The 22,548-nt window shown below is 38.3% G+C and overlaps 1 protein-coding gene across 14 annotated transcripts in view; it reads left to right on the forward strand.

Annotated features, from left to right (window-relative positions):
* Nucleotides 1-22,548, forward strand: part of MARK3 (microtubule affinity regulating kinase 3) — a 61,887-nt gene that overhangs the window by 34,692 nt on the left and 4,647 nt on the right. For 5 of the 14 annotated variants that reach the window (XM_062495668.1, XM_062495675.1, XM_062495671.1 and 2 more), the window contains 8 exons: nucleotides 294-530; nucleotides 625-744; nucleotides 1,452-1,551; nucleotides 1,808-1,920; nucleotides 2,671-2,824; nucleotides 4,291-4,508; nucleotides 9,760-9,863; nucleotides 15,306-15,563. In XM_062495668.1, the coding sequence (XP_062351652.1) occupies nucleotides 294-530; nucleotides 625-744; nucleotides 1,452-1,551; nucleotides 1,808-1,920; nucleotides 2,671-2,824; nucleotides 4,291-4,508; nucleotides 9,760-9,863; nucleotides 15,306-15,563 (1,304 nt within the window). Of the gene's footprint in view, nucleotides 1-293; nucleotides 531-624; nucleotides 745-1,451; nucleotides 1,552-1,807; nucleotides 1,925-2,670; nucleotides 2,825-4,290; nucleotides 4,509-9,759; nucleotides 9,864-14,404; nucleotides 14,570-15,305; nucleotides 15,564-17,925; nucleotides 17,953-22,548 lie in introns of all 14 variants that reach the window. The other 9 variants (XM_062495667.1, XM_062495670.1, XM_062495669.1 and 6 more) reach the window with 6 other exon arrangements.

Here is a 22,548-nt window from a genome sequence, read left to right on the forward strand (position 1 = left end):
ACTATATCTTATTTTCATCTGAATAGATCAAAATGTAATATACATTTCTGTGGATAAAAACAGATGCTAACAAGTTTTCAGGTAGTGAAACAGCTCCCATAGTGTGAAGCCTTTGTACAGAGATTTTTAAAACAGGATCTGCTAATGATTGACTAAAGCACACCTAAAGACCTTGCAAGGAAGGGAATGTACTGGGTATTTCAGCTTCTTGTCTTTCAAGAATGAGAAAAACAACCAATAGCATTCTAAATCAAGTATTTTATTCATGTTACAAACCATTCTTTCTTTTCCAGGCTGAAAATCTATTGCTAGATGCAGATATGAACATTAAAATAGCTGACTTTGGTTTTAGCAATGAGTTTACAGTTGGAAATAAACTGGATACATTTTGTGGCAGCCCACCATATGCTGCTCCAGAGCTCTTTCAAGGGAAGAAATATGATGGACCTGAAGTAGATGTTTGGAGTTTAGGTGTTATTCTTTATACTCTTGTGAGTGGATCTCTTCCCTTCGATGGACAGAACTTAAAGGTAGCTTTTTGTAGGCTATGTTGGCCATGTTTATCTAATATTTTAAGTGACTTGTTGCTTACAACTTACTGTCTGTTCTTGTTCTCTTACCAAGGAACTTAGAGAAAGAGTGCTAAGGGGAAAATACAGGATTCCTTTCTACATGTCCACAGACTGTGAAAACCTCCTCAAACGTTTCCTGGTGCTAAACCCAACAAAAAGAGGCACTCTAGAGGTAATTGCACAAATGAAGTGCATCAGAAAGCTGAAAATATTTTGCAAACTGGGTTTTTGAGCTGTAGCTTACTATTTCCATACTGTTCCTATGCATGTTTGGAGTGGGGTTTGGAGGTGGGATTGTTGATGAAAGCAAATGACTCTTCAAAAATATTGTTTACTGGGGTTGTAACACGCCTGCCTGCCAGTTACTTCCAAAATCAATGTGTCACAACACTTTCTATGTCATATAACTTTTCTTGGTGGTTAGCTTGTGGATTCCTGCATTAATGGATGATCCACCACATTGTTTTCTACATTTTCAGTTGTGAACTGGAGGTACTGGCTGCTGTAGGTGCCTTTTGCCTGCCCTTTTGTGCCATCATGGTGGAGCAAAGACCAAAACGGGGCTTCCATTAACTTCTGTTGGCAGAGCTTGGAATTCCAAGACATGTCAAAGTTGTCACACTGCTCCTGGTCTGCATTGCAGGCTTTTGGCTCTCAGCTGTGAGCTGGAATCCAGTTGACTAGGGAGAAGTTTGGTTTGGTGTGCATAGTTGGTTCTCCTCACTGGAGCAAAGCAATAGTTGCTGGAAATGTTCTGGAAAATAAAAACTAGGAAAGACCTTAGTGTTTGTTGCATAAAGAAGCTGTTCTTCCCACAGCTTGTTTTCCTTGCTAGTAAGTGTATTGTACTAGCAAAACTTTTTTTTTTTTTTTCCAAAGCAAATTATGAAGGACAGGTGGATCAATGCAGGGCATGAGGAGGATGAACTTAAACCTTTTGTTGAACCAGAGCTAGACATCTCGGACCAGAAGAGAATAGGTAAGTGAGCACTTTCCAGAGTGTGATATTGTTTGCATGATGTAGGAGGGTATTTTTTTTCTCCACCACCACTCTGTATTTGTTTGACATTTTGAAAAAGTAACTAATCCTTTAAAACTGATACTTGATCGGGTTTATGTTCTCAAAATTAATAATTCTGTTTTAATTTTTTGAATGTTCCATCCTTTCTCTTGAACCCTCAGCCAGCCTGAACATCAGAGTTTCAGTTACTTACAGAATGTCTGCTTGGTTTTAGATATTATGGTAGGAATGGGGTATTCTCAAGAAGAAATTCAAGAATCCCTTAGTAAAATGAAGTATGATGAAATCACAGCTACATACTTACTGCTAGGAAGGAAGTCATCAGAGGTAAGTACCATTCTTAAAACTGTAAAGAAATAACTCAGAAAATGTCCTTAGCAGAGTTAGAAGCAAAAATTAAGTCAGTTACTGTAGGCATTGCATTCCTGCACAAAAATCCATTTCACTTAAAGTAATGTTGTTCTGCTCGTCAGCAGTCCAAATTTGTTCTCACCTGATTTTGAGCCAGTAAATCCTTGCCTTTAGGCTCTCCAGAGCTGCCCTGTTTGCTCAGCAAATGAATGATTTTGAATGCAGTTATTGTCCTGGCTACTCTAGGAGCTCAGGTGTGAATGTGCCAGGTGTAACTATTATAAGAGAACCAAGGAGCAGGACTGAACAACCTAAAAAAGTTATTGCATTATGGGTTACCGTATCATATGATGCTGAGAGGGCTTAGCATCAGAAAGCTGCTCTTGATTCCTCTGCTGGAGGAGTTGGTGTGGTGGTCTCTACAAAGTGTATCCTCTCTTCCTGTTAAAATCTTGGAGAACTCTGAGGGGAGAATTCTGAAAGGACAAATTGATTTTGTTTACTGATTATCCTTTGAGGAGCTGCAAATTCCTCTCAGTTTTACCTAAGACAGTTGTAAAACAATTTCACAGAAGGTGGGACCTCTAAGCAACTGCCCATGCCATCACTAATTTCCCACGTAGCAGAGCCATCTTCCACCTCCCTGTTCCTTCTCCCAGAATGCAGTGGATGTTTTAATTTGTTTTGTCTGAACTCCTTGTTTTAATACTCTCGTTTGTATTGTAGTTGGATGCAAGTGATTCAAGCTCCAGCAGCAATCTTTCACTTGCCAAAGTTAGGCCAAGTAGTGATCTTAATAATAGCACTGGACAATCTCCTCATCACAAAGTTCAGAGAAGCATATCTTCTAGCCAGAAACAGCGGCGGTACAGTGATCACGGTGAGCATTTCTCATTTTCAGTGTTGCAGAGTACAGTGACTTCCAGTTCTGCTCGGTTTCTGGATTTGTCTTCATCCCTCAAGTGTAAGGAGTATGACAACAGCATAGTTGACAGCATGGTGGCTAAATATTTTAGTGAATAACTGATTTTTTAAATTTGTTTTGTTATAAAGCCTTCAAAAGAGCTTTTAGAGGAACACTGAATACACCAATTTAATTCTCTTGTTCTGCCTTGTGTTGTCCCTTACATTCCTGACTGTGCTGGCAAAGTCTTGTTACACAAATTGAAGAGAATGTTGCAACCCCCTTTTTCATGAAAAGCACAGCACTCCTCCCCCATGCTCTTGTATGTCTGTTTAGCTTTTGTTTTCTTTTGACACTAGTAGGTCAGCTTGTGTCTAAAACTTGAAGAAATGTCAGTTTGCCAATAATTCTGGTTTCCTGTTTCCTGAGGGTAGTGTCACTTGGTTGTCCTGTAGGAATTCAATTTCTAAAGAACAATGACTCTGACAAACTAACAACTCTTCTGCTTAATGAGTGTAATACAGTAGATTAGGATTTTCTAAATGTCTTAAACATCCTCCTGCTCAGACATTTAACTCATGAAAGGAATCCCAGTTTAGGCCTACATTCTCTGCATTCAGAGGTTGCTTTCCCTGGGGAGTCTTCTGTGATGCCAGTTACTGGGGTTTCTGATACCCTTAAAACATGTTTTAGCTACATATTATATGTTTATATATTTATATGCATTCTTTATGTCTGTATATATACATACATTTTTTGATTAATTTGTATTAAAACGTTAACTGAGAAGTTTGTGTAACCTGATTTATCCTCCTCAGAGTGGTAAGTGAGATGTCAGAAAACACAAACCTGACACACCCAATCGACTTCACCTAGTGTCCAGGAGGCTGTTAAGGCAGGACGGAGCTTGGCTTTCTCATTCCCAGGTGTCAGGAGCAGTTGTCTGTTCCTGGCACACGTGGGGAGGCTGGTGGTGAAACACTGTCACTTGTGGCTGTTGCAGGAGCACAGAGCACCAGCCATCAGCTGCTGCTGGTGCCCCAGGGCTGTGTCACCAGCTGCCTGTGTCAGGAAATTGGTTTGAACAGGGTATGGCAGCACTGTGCTAATGAGGGATGCTCTGGTTTCAATGAGTCAGTTACTTTTAAAGTGTCTTTAAGATGACTGAAGGATTTTTCTAGCAAGCCAAATGAGAAACCTTAATGAAATTCTTGAAACTTTCATGGAAATCAAGTAATAACTTCACCTTGCAAGGTTTTTCACAATATTCTGTTTCCTGAAATACATCTGTTTCAGTAATTTAATTATCTTTTTGCAACTCTGATTGCCAGTGTTAACTGTGTTGATTTTCATGTGTGAATACATTTACATTGTGATAAAAAATAGTTACTGAACTTCTGAGAAGAAAAATCTTTTTCCTGTTTCTTTTGTTTGTTTTTAAGCTGGACCATCTATCCCCTCAGTAGTGGCATATCCCAAAAGAAGCCAGACTAGTACTACAGACAGTGACCTCAAAGAGGAAGGAATTCAGTCAAGGAAATCCAGCAGTAGTGCTGTTGCAGGAAGAGGAATTGCACCAGCTAGCCCAATGCTTGGAAATGCCAGCAATCCCAACAAGGCTGATATTCCCGAACGTAAGAAAAGTTCGGCTGTCCCTAGTGTAAGTAGAAATGTTTATTTATCAAAGCCATTAGTTTTTTTGAGGTGTAAAAAAGTGTTAAACCTGTAATTTATCAGTGGTGTAGATTTTATTTTTCATTTATCAAGATTAAATGTCGGTATTTTTCCCCTTGCAATGTCAGCTATTCAAGTTGCCTCTTAATAGTCTTGAAGTAGTCAGTATTTGTAATTAGCATGAGTAGCTCTTGGAAAACAGACATAATTTGGGTATTAAAAAAAAAAAGTAAAACAAAATGTAGTTATGTTACTCCTCATATCACCAACCACTCCTCTGTGGCCTCTCTGCAGAAGAATTAAATCTCTATTTTAGTTATCCTGTTTTATAGTGTCACGTGTATAAGGAGCCACCTAATCTTTGTCCTCAAACATGCTATTTTAAGTCATGTTGTTAATATTATCAAAGAAATGTAGTTCTAAAAACTCTTCAAAGATGTATTTCAGCCTGTATTCAAAAGCAGTGTGCCTTGCTTTTGTCCTTGTGGGCTTCCCCCACCTGCCTCTAAACCACAACAGCAACAAGAAAAACATACAAAGGAGCAAAAGTAGTGAATGTACAGTTTAGCAATAGGCAGTGTGCCAAAAGAAAGAAAATCCTTTGTTCATTTTGGCTTATAACTTTTGTTCTCTGTGGTTCCTCCCTCAAATGCTTCAGTCTTGTGATATCTAATTTCTAAAACTTCAGGATTTTGTACTGAAAAACTTCCCTTCTTTTCAGAAGAAAAAAATTCTCAGACCTTTATTCAACTTGTTCAACTTGCAACAGAACTTTTTTTTTTTTTTTTTACATTTATCCCAAAAAGCTGTCTTATTTCTTTGGTCCATTACTTAGAATAAATGAGGACATAACTTCCTGAGCTGCAGGACAGTCTGAAGCAAATGAAGTGAAATTAAATTTGTTTTAATTTATTGGCCCTGTATTGTCAGTTGGCTCAGTGGCTAGCAGTGACTTGGCTCAAGGCTATCAGCCCAAGAGTTTCCTTGGAAAAACACATCTACTGTAGCAGCTGTTATGCATAAATACGAACAACAACTTTGGATTCTGGGGACCCTTTTTGATTTTTGTGGTCCTCCACAGTTTTGCTTTGTTCTTGATCAGTCCAGAAACCATTCAGATTTTTTTTTTTTTCTTAAAAGACAGTTCTTAGCTATTGAATCTCAAATGGTAGGATAATCAAATCAGTTTTGTCCTATACTGGACTTCACTTAGTATTGTATGGTGCCTTATTCAAAAGATTTGTGTCACAGTTACGACATACTTTGCATTCAGCATCCTTTCATCTGCTGTTCTGTGTTTCTCCCAAATATTGGGGATTTATTCCAGTAGGCTTACTTCAAATTTCTTACTACTGTAACTGAAATAAAATTTCAGCTCATAACCATGTGATGCTTCCCTGACTCAGTGTGCAACTGGTCCAGCTGATCTTTTACTAGTAGTGATACCAAGTGGTGAACAGGAAATCAGACTGTTGTCACTCAATAATTAGTGTTTGAAATTGCCTCTGTTTATAGCTCTTCACACCAGGCAGTTCAAACTCTTTTTTTTTTCTTTCCTTTTTCTCCCCCTCTACAAAAGACTGCAAAGATGACACTTTGCCTTTCTGGTTGCTGGGAATGAAGGGAAGCACTAACTTTCTACTAATTTTCTGCAGCTGAGTAGGGAATTCTGTTTCTTAAGAGTGTTGGCATGCATCTAGAAGGCAGCAAATTATAGGAGTTACCATATTGTTCTGAGGTTGAAAAAAGTTTGAGGTGAAGAGAGTTTGTGTTTTACTGAGCACTGAAGTCCTGAAATCTGTAATATGATAAATAAGCACTGAAGAGATGGAAAAATACCCTACAAACACAATTATTATTTTGACAGAACAGCAAGAGCAGTAGAACCAGTCCTTGCTGGAGACCCTTAGTCAGTTGTGTGCTACTGTTATTAAATAACAAAGCTTAAAAGCCTGCACTTAAGGATAAGAGTTGTGCTTGTAGAGCAGATAGCTAAGTCTGGGACTGGAGTGAGGGGCTCCAACCTGTACTTCTAAAGTTGACAGAGTGTTTAAACTCTTGTAAACCAAATAGTTCTGCAAGCTGAACAAGTACATATCAAAAATCTTCAAGCTATTTGGGCAAATACCAAATTAATAATTAAAATCTGCTACAGTCATTGGCTAGTTAGCAGGAGCTGGTATATCTGTGTTTTAATAATTCATTTTTTGTTTATTAGAGTTTTGGATTTTTTTCCTCAGTGTTGTAATAAAGCTGCCCCAGAATCCTTAGAATAACTTTAAGAAAACTGGAAGAGGAGAACAGGTGGTACATTTGAAAAGTTATCCAGGACCAAATACCATACTAGTGTTCTTGATTAAATAGATTGGTTCACTGTTGTAAGTCAGAAGCTTTTTTTGAAAGTTTTTCATTGGTCCTTGCCTTGGTGTCTCTTAATGGGAAATAGCTTTTCTAAGCAGTGCACACAAGACTCTCTCTAGGAAAAGAGGAGGACTCTGTACCACAAATTCATCCTTTGTGCTGTGACACTTGTGCATGTGCTCACAAGTCTCAACATGTGCTTTGCTGTGTCAGCTCCTCCTGCAGAGAAGGCAGACGATGCCATAAAGATGAACTGAGGCAGCCAACCCTGACCCTAGGGGTTGTCATTCCAGCAGGGAGTGGGGTGCTGCTCACACCAGTTTCCAGTGCTGTGCACCTGTGCTATTTAGTCATGTCCAGAGATTAAGTCTGTAGATTGGCTGAAAAAAAGTCACAGCTGAAGAGCTTCCTTGATGAATTGTGAAAGGTCATGCACTAGAAAGTGTAAGGGCCCCAATACCAAGATTATTCTTGCCAAAACTGAAATTTGAAACCTTGAAGTGTTTAAATCTCTTCCCCTGACCTCTGAAATCTGAGTCAAACAGGAAAAAAGTATACTGATGCTTCCATCTTTGCATTTCAGAATGAGCTGGGAGAGCACGTGCTTGCAGTCTCCTCTCATTTAAGATATGAATGCCAAATTTTGTCCACTCCCAAACCTGAAAATGCAGAGTCTTAAAAGTCGGTCCAGCACAGTCATTGCAGTCTTGTCTTTCCAGATGTGCAACACGACAATACATTGTAATGTTATGTGGTGTCTTCTCAAGGGAAATCAACATTTCATGTTCAAAGGGAGCAGGTGGAAAGAAGGAAGACACTGATTATTGTGCTTATTTCCCACCAGAAGAACAGTGTTGGATATTTTAGGTGATTCACCCTTAGTATGTTCAGAACATAGAACAAAATTATCTGCAAGTACTAATAAGCAATATTTCTCTGTACCGTTGGTTTGTGAGGCCTCCATGAAGTGTCCTGCACAGTGTGACCTCCCAATAGCAGATAAACTAAAGTTCACCTTCAGTGCACAGCTTTCATTGCTGGCAAGCTTAGTAAAGACAGAGGAGTTTGTACAGTGATAAATGTCAGAGAAAAGTAGAAGGATCAGTGGTGGGTTTTTTTAAAATAAATAAATGTATATGAAGACAAGGGATGTATAAGGAGTAAAGTACAAGGAAAGGGCCAGAAAGGCTTCTGCTGATGCTGGGCACATGCTTATCCCTAAGGAGTATCTGGTGAAGAATACTTGAGAACCCTTCAGACAGCTGCATGCATCTTACAAGTTAATTAATTGTTCTGCTGCTCTAAAATACCCTTTGTCTTTCTACTTTTTAACACTATGAGGTTGTGCACTTGACTGTTGCATTTTAATTTGTACATTTGTGTAAAAAGATGTGTATCAAACAGGTCAGCAGTCTCTTAGACAAGATGGCTTTGTGGTTAAATTGCTCAGGGAATGTGTTGCTTGCGACTCCCTAGAAAGCAGAGATTTTTGCCTTAAGGCACTGGAGGAGATTTTGCCAGTTATTGAGAATACTCCACTTTAACAGTTTTATTTCAGGTTTGGAATCAAAAAAGGTTTGGCTACTCTGCTTTCGTGCTTAAACTAGTTTTTCCTTTCTTTTTTTTTAATCCTTCTTGCCATTATTCTCTCCTGTGATTGTTTATGTGGAACCTTTTCTTAATGCTATTTTTAAAATCCTCTGAGTTTCCCTTGTCCATCATAGCATAATTCTTCAAAGAACTCCAAAAGGTTAGTTGAGCATGAAGTCCCCTGCCTGATTCTTAGTGGCCCTCCTTATTCAACATGTGCTTATCCAGGTGCTGACCAGTCATTCCCTTAAGCTGGCCTCCTCCAAGACTTTCCCCAGCAGTGATGTTTGAAGTTTATAGCCTTTTTTGCTTCCTGCTTTGCCCCGTGATCCTTTTCTTTCAAGAAAACTTTTAAAGGTTTTTTTCCACTTTTCCAGCCATTTGCAGTTTCCTGTGTTTTGTTCTTGGGGTGGGGAGAAAAAAATACAAAGGCTTGCCAGCTTTTACTTCCTCTACAACCTGGGGGTGCATGTTTATCTGGACCACCGTGCTTTTCCTACAGTAATTGAATCTAACTTTTTATAATTCTGTTATCTGTGAATTACCTATAGCTTCTCAGTCGTTCCTGGAAAATTGACCGCCAACTTGGGCATATCTCCACCCTCTTTCTCTGTAAAGACAGAGGCAAAGTAATTCTATTTCTTTTCTCCCCTCTAAAGTAAGGTCTGTAGTTTAAGTTCCCCTGGTTCTATTGTCCTCAATGTATTACGCTTGTATTTAAATGTGTATTTTAAAACCTGTCTTACTAAAATTCTTTGCAATTTGTCTCTTACCTGTTTTTAACTTGTCTAGTGTTTCATAGTATCTTAATATTTAAAAGTCCATGTTTACCTTCCCACTGAATTTTACCACGTTTGTTAAGTTTTGTTTCTGCTTTTCCTATCTTTATGTTTAAGGGTATGATTTTAACTTAAAGGAAAATTCTCCAAGCTACAAGTGGTAAAGTATTTCAAAAATAGGCTATAAAGACACAGGCTGTCCAGATGTAGAAGAATGCTGTATATACTGAGAATTTGTAGTCCAGATCATTTGTAATTAAAACTTTAAGGAATATTGATTTTGAGCCATCAGTATGAAATACAAGAACAACTTATTAGAATTATTCTTTCTGATTGCATTATTCCTTTAAAAAATACTAGATGGAGTTTGTATATGAAGTTATTTAATTATTGTAAGTTTTAGAGCTGCGTAGAACTAGCATTGAGTAAAAAGCCTTCACTTATATGCAGATTAACCTCAGAAAAGCCTTCTGTGGGGAATAACAAGTCTGTGTTTTTTAATTGTAGAATAATACTACCCCTGGAGCAATGACACGGCGCAACACATATGTTTGTAGTGAAAGAACCACTGCTGATAGGCATTCAGTGATACAAAATGGCAAGGAGAACAGGTATATGAAATATCTTCCTATGGTGTATGTCCCTTGTCCTCACCTTTCCAAAAAACTGTAATGCCTAATTTAAAAATAAGTGATATTCTAATGTAATTCTTAATGAAAGGTGAGTATAGATCTTTGGTTAATGGAGCACCTGTAAGTATGCTGGGGCTTGGGTTTTTTCCCTATATTTAATTTTATGGTCTTTATACTTAAAATGTAAAAGGAAGTTTCTAATTTCTGGTTAAATAAATGAAATATTTGTAGCAGCCTTCATCTTAAATCTGTTGTGAACTCCTGTGGCCAAACAGCATATGCTTGCAGAAGAGCCTTGTTTAGTGTCAGACAACAAAGTCCATGTCTCTTGAGCCATTCTCTTTTTATATTTCACTCTCAACTCTGATTCAGTGGGATTATTTGAAGTGCCGTTTTTGCTGCAAAGTCTCAGGGAGAAGGTAATTTTTTTTCTGAGCAAAGATGAAATGGTGATCAGCCATTGTCTTGGACTGATAGTGTTTCTTGCTGATACTGTGGCAGTCTAATTGTTTCCCAGGATTTACAGAACTCAGCTGCTTCCCTTCTCAGGGTATCTCCATATTCTGAGGGCAAACAGTCAGAGAAATAACAAATTGCTTTCTGTTTTACTGAATGAAAGCTTGAGTAGAGCATGTAGTGGAAGTGGAGCTAACCGCTGTATGTGTTGGCAGTGTGGTTGCATCTACTGCCATCCTGTGAAGACTGAGAAGACCTGTCAAATTACCACCAAATTTCCTGGCTAGCTGAGGTATTTTAATTTCCAGCCCTTCTTGTTAGAATTTTACTGCTGTCAAAAGGTGGTAGCACTTAAGTAGTTAACCCTTGCCAGGAGGGCACTCAGCTGATACTTAAATGAATGTGTATCTCTCTACTACTCTTCCCGATTTTCCCCTTCCTAGTATTGTGATATTTTGTAAAGGGTGGAAAGAAAATACCTGGTTTCTAACTTGTGTTGAAGTTGGTGGAAGATCTGCCTCTTTTTTTGCACAAAATTTTTTCCCTCCTTTTGGCAGTTGATGAGAAATTATGATGTTGAATAGGAAGCCTGTCTATTCCCTGTTTGATTCCTGGAGCCTAGGGATAAAGAACATGATTTTGACCCTGTCTCTTCCTCCTGGCTTTCTGCAAATGGAAAGTGATTAAGGAAAGAGTCAAGTATAAGTTTGAAGACTGCCAAAAGTGTAGGTGGCCAGCTGGGCCTGCAGTCACCTGTCTTGTGAAGCACAGCTCTTTGGCACTGTCTCTTAGTGTCAGCCTTCACTGGTTACTTCTTGTTAATCTTACCAGGTTGTTTAGGTTAAGGCTCACCAGCTTTCTCTGATTTGATATGTTAAAAGCTTTTTTTCTTTCCAAACACTCTTTAAAAAAATGAATCTTTCTGTCCATAACAGTTTTGATAATTTTTTTATTACTTGATTACTTGGTTGAATACAATTTCTGTTCATCCTTAAACTAATATATTGTCTACAATTTCTTTATTATGTTTTAAAATCTATTAGATATTGTTTGCTAGGAATGCTTGTGATTTACATGTTCCCTTAATTTGGAAGTAAGTTCATACTCATAAAGAGCTCTCTTTTGAAGTAATTTTATTTCCCCAGCTTTGAGTTTCTCAGAAAAGTGATGTTTTTCTCTTTTGTCACATATGGACCTTAAACTCAAAGTTAAGATTGAATACCACTTGACAGTTATATTAGTTGTGTTTTATATTGGTTATCCTGTTGTAGTTCACCTTTTTATTGTCAATATGATATTTAAATATCATTTGCTTTTTCTACAAACTAGCCTTATTTGGGTCATTTGAAATGCCTGAGAATTTATATTTGTACAGGTAAAAAATGTCTTTATAGCTTTTATCATGCATTTTTTTGATTACTACATTTATTACTTTTAATAGAGGGTTAAAGAGAGAAAAGGTAATGAGAATGCATTGCTAATTGTATTACATTTGGAGATGTCATTGTCTGAAACGCTTATACTAAACTGCATGTTCATTTTGGCACAGTTTCATAATTACTGTGATTTGGCACAGAATTCAGAATTTACATCTGAATGTATTTTGTTGCTGTAACTGGGTAAAGCATTGACTGGTCACATGTTTAATGCAGGAAAAATCAACATGGCTATTGTTGGGACTGGCTCTTAAGAATTAATCTTTAATGTTATTGTACTCTCAGCTTGGCAGAAAGTAACTCTAGAAAATTGTTCTTTTTTCTTCTGTAAAGCAAGATCTGAAGTTGAACCTGGGCTTTGTACATATCCAAGGTTTAGTTAAAAATTACTTTTGTGCTTTCGAAATGTCTGGTGGCAAATGTTGCAGGCAGGAGTAATTGCTGTAAATGGTTTGTTACAGATTGGATTTTAGATTTTCCATAGCTAGTCAGATACTGACTGTGACCTGCTGAAAACTTGGGAGATTTACCATAAAAGGCAGGATGCACACATTTTAAATCTCTATGGTTTTCTGTAGAGAAAGCATTAAAACACTGCTTGCTGTGCTTTTACCTTGCACGTTGAATTCTGAGAAGGCACTATTTCTGAAAGTATGAAAAATTTAAAGAATCAATAGTTAGTAGATCTGATGTTGGAAAAACTAGTTGTGGAGACTCATGTCAGGACTGGTAGAAGCAAAGAGTTCTAAGTCTCCCATCTCTGCTTTAAACACATTGTGTGGCTGACACAGGCATCTGCTGGAGACGAATCTGTTGGCTTTCCTCCAAAGCCTGAGCATTAATTAACACACTTGGGGACTCATGAAACACTCTTCATAATGATAGGCAATTGCTTTAAATCATTTGTAACACAAATGATTTACAACAGCTCCAGATTTTTAATAAGCCTTGGCACTAATTGGTGATTGTTAGTTCCACTGTTCCTGTGTTCCCAGGCTAGTAATACAAGGAAGCTGATTTCTAGCAAAGCAGCAGAGGAAGAGAAGGTCCCTTATTGATAACTTTAGATGTCACATCTTTGGAAGCAGGTGACTAAAAACTTGGGTCTTTTGTTGTAAAACTAGATTCTTTATCTTTTGCACTAAATATAGAGGAAAGGAGCTGAAAGAGCTTGAGAGTCTAGTGACCAATTATGTGACCTCAGGGTATTAGTTTTGAGATGAATGTTTGTTTTCTTGCAATTGCTTAAAACCCAGGATAATGTAAATGCTGGGCCTGTGTTGAAGGCTTCATTTTAAGTAGTACTTGTAGTTGTCCTCCTGATGGATTCAACATTGTTGGGATACATGCATGACTCAGATAAAGTTTTTCAGAAAAGTTAAAAGCAAACCATAACCAAGTATGTCTGGCTAAGCATTTTAGCTAGCAGTTCAGATGTCAGAGCTGTGTGGTGTTTTGCATTAGTGCTTTGGGAGCTGAGCCCGAGAACTGGGTGAGCTGACACTTGTAACTGCACTAGCATTCTCCTCTCCAGAGTCTGATGTACCAGAATTCGGTAACAGGACCTGAGTTTGTGTGTGTAACCATGAAGTAACTTGGAAGTGAACATGCAGTGTCATGAAACTGTCACTGAGAATTATCGATTTCTTAACCTTGAGCAAAATTTCTGAATTACAGTGGTTCTTACTTTTAAAGCAAACTTGAGATGAATGACACAGTGGTGTAGTCTGGAAGGCCCAAAACATCTTTGGCTTCTCACTTTTCTCCTATCCTTATCATTACTGCATAATGTGAAGGCTGTAAAGAGTATTTTGGCCTAAATAAATAAATAAATAAATTTAATGCTCTTCTTTGAACATATTATACAGCTGGCAGCTTACTGGCCATTCTGCTAAGACAGTGCTCTATTTTCTTCAAAGCCTCAATGGTAATTTGGAGAATTTAATGTTCATGGTCTAAGTGATACAAGATGCTCTTCAACAGTCATTCTTCTTTCTTCAGAGAGCAGCAAGCATGTTCGGTGCCTACTACATGTGCCGGGGTCATTATTAGCAGCCTTTTTCTTTTGCCCTCTCTGGAGTTGTTAAAGATCATGGTATTTTTGGTTTTGATTGTACCTGTGTGTACATCTCAGTTATTTGATGTAGATTTGACAGCTTGCCCAACTTTCACTGATTTCTTTTAACATGGATACGTTCTGAAAACAAAGGATTTCGCTGTAGTAATGGAGTTATCGTGAGTCTTTTGGAAAGTGCATTTGGTGGGTGTTTTAATGCATTGTTTACTCTTAAGAGCAATACAAGTTACATCAGTGCTTTATTGTAGAGCTTTGGCATGGAATTCTGAGTTATTCAGGTTCTGTACATCAAGGAGGGTACCACTGCAAACTGATGCTAATGGTAAGAGCATGGTCACTTACAGATGTCCAGTGCCATGTAAGTAAGGATGCTTTTTAAGGGTAGGGTAGTTACTGCTGTTTACATAGAAGAGGAGGGCTGTTAGAGTTCATGTTCTTTGATAAACCAGTTAATAGAAGGAAAAGTTTGCTTTTTTTTTCTATGCAGTAGTTTGTTGTTGGTCCATCATGCTCTTCTTTCTGCCTCTGCCTGAACCCAAACCCCCTCGCAGCCTGACAGAAATGTTCGCTTACGCAGCTAGCCCTGCTTCAGTTTGTACCACATCCTTCTCCAGTGTTCGGCTGCGACATCAGAAGTCGATGTCCATGTCAGCCTCTGTGCACACGAAGATGATGTTGCCTCCAATAGACAATGGCGCAGATAACTTCAGGCCTATGTAAGAACCAGAAATCGTTGTGACACTAACTTATACCCACTGCTTCTTAACTTTGTGCTGTGGAATTTTAGTCCTAGATTGTTCTAGTATATTTTGCCCACAAGATGTGTGTTTCTTCATTTTTTGAGTCTTGTTTACATTTGTCTTGTGGTGTGTCAGGCTGTCTGTGACATAATCCTGCAATAGTGAACCTTAGCTTTTTCCTATTATTAGGAGTATTGGACATACCCTATTGTCAAAGTTTGTGGGAGACTTTAACTGTGTATTCTGAAGGACTTCACTACTTGGAACGGTTGGCTTGTAGAGAATTTTGTGTAGGATACTTTCAAATTAGCAAGACTTTCAAAGATGTATGTGCAGAATGTGGAGGGAGAGACATTAAAGTTACTTATTCTCTTTCCTGGGAGGAAACTTTACTGGTCTATTCTTTTATCAGTCTTCTCAGTGAAACACTGTAGGCCTGGTTTATCTGGTCTTTTCCAGGATATTCCTGTTGCACTTTTCTGCCTATGTAGGTTTCTGTTTCGGCAGCCTCTTAATCCTAACTTCTTACAAGTTTTGGTTCCGTACAGTGCTGTAATAATGTTGGTATTTCCAACCTTGGCCTATATAAAAGTGTCTGCTTATGCTTTACTGTAGAACGTAGTGTTTTGTGTTTCCTGCTGAGCCGCAGTGCCTGTACGAAGGCGTTCTAGCGTTGTTGTTTTTTTTTTTTTTTGTCTGTTTTCTGCCCTAGCACTATTCCCGATCAGAGAACTCCTGTTGCTTCAACCCACAGCATTAGCAGTGCGACCACCCCTGACCGTATTCGTTTCCCCAGAGGAACGGCCAGCCGGAGCACGTTCCACGGGCAGCTGCGCGAGCGCCGCACCGCCACCTACAACGGCCCGCCCGCCTCGCCCAGCCTGTCCCACGAGGCCACCCCGCTCTCCCAGACCCGCACCAGGGGCTCCACTAACCTCTTCAGCAAACTAACTTCCAAACTAACGAGAAGGTAAGCCTCTTAAGATGATAGTGCAACGTTTCTGTCCTTTTTTTCCCCTTTTTATAGCAGAAATACCTCATTGCTTAGGTGATTTTGCCCTCGTTCACTGATAAGTGGCTTAAGTTCTGCAACTTGAAATGCAGTTGCTTTTGATTTTTTCGTAGTTCTGTTTTGGTTACAGAAGCCATTTGTTTTTGGGAGTTGAATCAAATGGGATTAAATGTGAGACAGTTTGGTCTGTGCTGTTTCTTCTGTGCTCTTCAGCCTCATGTCTGGGGTACGAACGCTGCAGAGATGAAACATTTCAGCTCAGTTGTAAAGCTGCTCAGGGGCTGCATAGTCCATCAGTAGATGGCATAAACTAGGATCCCAGTCTAGGTGTTTGATGTAGCATCAGAAGCTGAGGTTGTGTTTCCCAGTCACTTAGTCCATCAGTGGTTCCAGCATAACCTCGCTGGCAGCACAGAAATAGAAATACCACAAGTGAAAGGGTAGGGACAGAAGACAAAAGCTTCTGTTGGAAGTAGTGCTGTCACAGGCCGTCTTAAAATAATGGTAGTATTAGGGTTTCAGTCTAGGCAGGAGTCTGGTCAAACCTTGAAAAATTTATTCCTGGTTTGGCCTTTAGTTCATGCACAGAATCTGTGTTAGGAGTGAAGGTGTGGTAGTCTGGCCAAAGCCAAGCTTCAGCAGGGCTTGCTCCTGCACTAACAATTTTTATTCTCACTGAACTTCTAGTTTCAAATCCATGTATGATTTAGATTAGTTACTACAAACCTTAAAATTGAAAGTTGTGGTTTTTTCCTTCTGTATTTAAAACCTGTCCGTTCCCATACCATATAGTTCAGACCACTGATCTCCACAACTTGCATTTGCAGAATTGAGGGTTTGTTTTTCTTTGCTTTAAGATAATCATCAAGCTTTTGTGCACTCCTTATCAGGTGAAATTTATTGGACAAGATCATTCTGATCTTGGCCTGCTTAGCTTTTGTTTTAAGCTTACACCACGTCATCAGCAAGCCATTTCCTTCCTGTCTACTTTATGACTATAGATGCCTCCCTCTCAGTATCCCCCTTTCAGTCTCCCATTACTACAAAATAATGCTAAGCCAGACTTCAGTTTTTCACAAATGGCTGATTTCAGTTTAGAGAGTGAATTTCTTTAAAAATGTAGAAGTTGCTTCTTTGCAAAACAAGAACACGACAGTCTAGCCTTTGATGAATGTTTTAAATTGCTCAGTTCTCTGCCAGGCAACACTTCTCTGGGAAACACTGCTGTAGGAAATTTGGTTTGGGCTTTTTCCCCTTCTTTTTATGTTGAGAGAAAGAGAAGTTTAATTTGAAATTTTTTTAAGTGTTAAGCCATCTGCTTTATGTCAAGTGAAGTCTTAATCAGCCACATCCTTTTGGCACATCTTTCTTTCTGTACTTTTGTTTGTAATATGCTTACTTAATTTTCCATTTGACTTTCCAAATGTGGACGTTCAAACTGTGAACATGCAAACTTTTCATTGAGTTGTTTAGGCAGCATTCAAACTTGTATCATTACTTCAGAATTTCAACATTTGCAGTGCAGTGTGGTTTTCTTGAAGAAGTCTTTTGACAGTAGTTTAAATTCCATCTGTACTTGATTAAATAGCATGCAGTTGTAACACAATAGTACAGTTACAGATGATTAGTTTGCTCTTGGAGGATTTCTTGCAGCTGGGGCTCTGTTATATTCAGTGCTGTAAAAACTACTGAGGAGGTGGACAGTGCCACTGAAGGACATGGTTATGTTTCTTCCTGTTAAATAACTTTTTTTTTTTAACCTCATTACTCATTAATTTATTGCAGCATTCTCTATGGGGAATCAGAATTCTTTTGGTTATGAACTACTTTTGTTCTGGTGTAGTCAGCTGTTACAGCTTCTGCCACTAAAATAGCTAAATATTTAAGGTAATTTTTGTCACAATGTGGCTGACCTAATGTTATGAAGAAAGGAAGAAACCTAACTCTGAAGATACTCAAGATATAATTACAGGAGAGTTACTGATTTTTGCTTTCTGTGGCAAATATATGAAGAAAATCCAAACATATATTTACCTGACCTTGCAAATTTTGAGTTTTAAAGTGTTTTGACACCAGTACATATTTTAATTCATAATAAATACTGGTTACATGTTTCCCAGAAAAAAATGAAAGTAGCAGTTCCAAGAATTTGTCTCTTCAGCCCTTAAATCATCTGCCTAATCTGTGAATGTATTGAAGTGTAATTTAATTGTTGCATTTAAAATGAGATCTTTTTGCATGTTTCGCTCTAAATGCCTTTTTCAATTTATTTTGTACAAAATTTTTTTGTTAATTTTTATTTTGGCTTAATTTCTTTTAGAAACATGTCATTCAGGTTTATCAAAAGGTAGGATTTATTTATATTTAAAAAAAGTGGCTCCTGCAATTAACAAAAGATTTGGCTTTTCTAGCCTTGGTTTTCTGAAAACTAAACTTCCTGCTGAAAACTAAATACTTTCTTTCTTCAGAGGAAAGCATAGAATAAATCCATTAACTCATGATGATACCTAAGAATCTGTGCCACCATCTGTGTTGTGTAACAAGATGCTAAGCATGCCTTGTGAATTCTTCTTTCTTTGATAGAGTTGGTAGTGCCAAAGTAATTCTGTTCTCTGTACTAATACACTTAGCATGCTTATGTTTGAAGAATGAGGTGTTTGATAACAATGATGAAAGTATAAACAAAACATAAGGTTACAAGCAAATAAAGGTAAGTAGTGTTAAATTTATATTATCTCTCTGTTTTATGATATCAAAGAGAAAAAAGGTTTGAAGTATTGCCTGCAGCTGAGCACAGTTGAACAGTTTTGTGTGGAAGATTGAATGAAGACTCAATAGCTGTGTATTTACTTTAAAATGGGTGCATTTGTTGAAGTGAATTGCAGCTGAAGTGCAAATAGAGCACTTCAGTTATAAACAAAAATTACAACAGTTATGCAAATTTATCAACAAAAAGGAAAAGCTCAGAAGTCCAACTGACATTTCAAGCCGAAGGATTGAATTACATTTTGCAATTTGGGAATGAGTCAAGCTGCTACATTTCTCATAAATCCGCTTGCATTCATGAAAATTGCTTATAAAGTTTTGATGTGAAGATAAATTTTCCAGTAGAGTTTTATAATAGTCTCTTTAGTTGTACCACATCTTGGAATTTCTTAAAGGGTGATACTTCCAGTTTCCTACTGCTAATCAAAACCAGGGAGATGAGGTCAAAAGTCAGGCATCTGTTTTAACTTTCAGGATACAAAGCTGTGCTTGTGATGTAATTTGGAATTAGTCAGACCATTTCAAGGAAACACTTAGATTTGGGAGTCCTGAGATATGTAAATTGCTGCCTAAATGTGGATTTAGTATGTACAATATGAGGCTAAAGGTACCCTACCTGATTAGCTGAGTAATTCCATGCCATGGTGATAATAATCAGAACTCTTCCAAACATGTCCATGTTTGGAACTGGCTGACATTGTCACAGCTGACAATTTCCTGAAGGAAAGAAACCATCCGACTCAACCTACAGCTGGAACTGAGCAGTGACAGTGGCTTTAACTCAGCGTGCATCATGAGCTGTGGGGTGCAGCCCACTTCTAAGACAAAGGATTGTGATTTGTGCAACTCTCCCCAGCTGGATGCATCTATGTTTGTTCTGAAGAAACACGGGAAATGCTAATATGAGTACAGTTTTAAACTAGAAGGTTACTGTTTAAATTTGAGACTTAAGGTAGTTGTTAATTTAAAAAAAAATTACCCTTGACTTGACTTGACTTGACCAGGAGTCTTAGACCACGGTGGAAATACCTGCTCCAGCTTCTATGAATATGTCTTTTTGAATAAGAAATTTGTGAAATCTTGCACGACCTACACAGGACCAGTGTGCTTTTTAACTTCTGTTTTAAGTATGCATAGTGTCCCTCCATACCTGATCTGTATGTAGGTACAAAAACTGAAAATGCTGGGGCTTTTGGCAGTTACTCCTGGCTGCATTTGCTATGAATCCTACCTGAGCTCACTGTCTTTGTAGTTCTGAAAGAACGACAGTAACCCAGTAGCACATAGACATAGTGCCACAACATCTTTTCTAGGGAGCTGAATGAGAATGAAAGTAGATAATCAGTCACTCCTTGTTAAACTTCTGAGTTTTCTTATTGTACTCAGTACACAGAGGTATCAAATATATATATATATATGTGTGAGTGTATGTGTGTATATATATATTTATATATATATATCTATATATATATATCTTGTACTATGCACTGTCTTTGCTGAGATGCATATTGTGGAAATCTTAACTTTTTTTTTTTTCTGACAGCAAAAATGATTCAATGTTCTGGATTTTATTGCAGCATCATTTCTCCATTTCCATAAACTGATCTTACTTTATCATCTTGCACTTTTTGTTGATTTTCAGTATCTTTTTAGACAGTTTTCTTTGTGTTTGCTTGGATATTTAAAACAGCAAACAAAGATGTAAAGAACAGGAAACACAGCATAAATTGGGACAGGTGTGGAAGCAGTCAGATTTGTGAAAGCCCTTCATAACCCATAAGCTAGATAATGTGTAGGCATAGCATGACAAATGAGAACAGAACTTGTCTATGTATTTGTTCCATTCTCAAGACCAAGAAGCATCTTGGTCCGTAAAATCAGTTTATGTAAAACACAAGCAAAAGCGGAAAATTTAGAGCACAAACTAGCACAGAAGTGAAGACTGTATTAGCAAGTGAGGAGGCCTTGGGGCTGCATCTGACTCACAAACCCCAACCAAAACAATCCTGGCAGTACAGTAAGTGCCTGTTGCCAGATCAGCAGCGCTGGGCTGTAGAGCTGGACCTTAACCATGTCTGTCATGAAGGAAGGAGCACCTTGAGAGACTGGCACAGCTCTCCTAAGCTTGGCATGATGGCTCACATTTGAGGTTGTGTGTCGCTTTATGCAGTTCCTCCTGCTCAGCGAAGGGAACGTTGATGCATGGAGAAACTGAGTAAAGTGAAGGTTTTCTGAGAGGCTTCCATGAGAATGTTTATTATTTCAAAGTGGCAGGTGTATTCTAAGTAATGACCTTTCTTAGATTCAGAGTACAGTGGTTTATAAAATGAACACTTCGGCTTAATTTCAAGCTGAAAATGTGTCAGAACATCATTAGAGATTTTTTTCTTACAGACTTTTCTGGGCAGATTCCAGCAACAGTAAGTCTATTCATTGCTGGGGAAACTGGTTATGCTTCCATTTTCTACAACCTTTGGCAAATTTCAAAACAAAACACAAAAAACCCAACAAAAATCCATGAATGTTTGCAGCTCTTAAAGCTGCCATCTTCCACTTCATAGGAACACAGAAGGCTCTTTGAAGTTTAGGTACTCTTAATTTTTCAGTTGAGGAGTGTTTTCTAACTTGTTGGTTGCTTTGCCCAGTAAAACAACCATCTGAGAGGGGAGGATCTGTTCAGCTGGTACATGTGGTGGTTCCTACTGACCCCTTTTTGGATCCTGTAGAGCTCTCACAGAGGATGACTTAATGGACTGTATATACAGGCATGAAAAATCTATTTCCACTTTCTCTTATATCCACCATAGATTAGTAGCACAAGTTCTCATGAAAATAACTACAATAACTGCCCACTTTGCGCCAGTGCTTCCAATTGTCATCTTCTAATTTTTCTGTATCTTTTTTTGCTTGTGGCAGCTGTTCATTTGCCAGTGACATTGTCCCTGTTTTACTGGGAGCTGTGTGGTACCTCAGAGAGCAGGGTTCTCATCAGATGCTGCCATGAGCAGCAGCTCTCACCTGAGCAACTTTGCACCCTGTTAAGTCCAGCTGCTTTGCAATGGCACCTGAATTGAATTTGGGCTGGTTCTGTGGCCCATGCCCCTCACAGAGCCAGGACAGCTCCTGGTCCCATGTGACAAGGGACTGCCAGAGTCACCTTGCAAGGCTGATCCCTCACCACAGCTCTCAAAAGGAAGGAAAGGAGGAAATCACTCCTTGTAATACCCCACACACCCTGATATAAATAGCACTCTGCATCAGCAAATAAGGTTATTGTCTTACATTCCTGTCCCTAGACACCTGCCACCCAAACTGCTGTGTTTGTGTTGCTCAGGGAAGCCATGTACTGCCTTAGTCTGGATGAAAGCAATGTACAGGCAGCACCCCTCTGAGCAGAGCTAATGCTGATATGTTGAACCATCCTCCTTCAACAGTGGGAAGGTAGAGAGAGAGAATTTTCCCCTTAATTGTTCTTGAACCCTGAGCTTTCAATGGTTGGTAGTGACCAGCAATGTAGCCTTAAGCACTGCAAGAAGACAGAAAGCTTAAGCTTGTTCTTGGATGGGGAAGAGGCATCAGTGTGGGAATTAATAGAATGGAGTTACCACAGCTTGAGAAATCTTGGATTTACCTCTTAAAGTTCTGTTAAAATGTATATGCATCTTCTTTTGCATTAAGGTATTTTGGTATTGTTTGAACACCTCAGATCTGATGAGCATGCAAATATACAAGGTGATCAGACTTGTCTGTAAATAGTTACGGGGATTTTATGGGGAGATTATATTTTTCAAATATTCTTTATTCCAGATAAAACTTTTAAATAACATTAGTCTAAAAATATTTGGGAGTTATTTCTCTTTCAGGAGGTACTTAGTAAATAATGCAGTCACTTTAATATGCTTTGTAACTTTAGTTTCAAATTTTATGCTTTTTGAACTTCAGATTTATTCAGTGACATGTGAGTTCTACAGATTTAATATATAAACATATACTCTTAAATTAGTTATGGTCAGTTTAAAAACTGTAGTTTATAGACTTCCATTTGGTTTGACAATATGTTGCATTCTGAGTTTGGCTTAACCTACCAAGTTCTTTACATCTTTGTTGTTTGTATTTTAAGACACCTTTGATATGATTGCAGTATCTTTTATCAACTACTCAGATATTATATATTGTA

The sequence above is a fragment of the Cinclus cinclus genome, chromosome 6, assembly GCF_963662255.1.
Source record: "Cinclus cinclus chromosome 6, bCinCin1.1, whole genome shotgun sequence".
Lineage (NCBI taxonomy): Eukaryota > Metazoa > Chordata > Aves > Passeriformes > Cinclidae > Cinclus > Cinclus cinclus.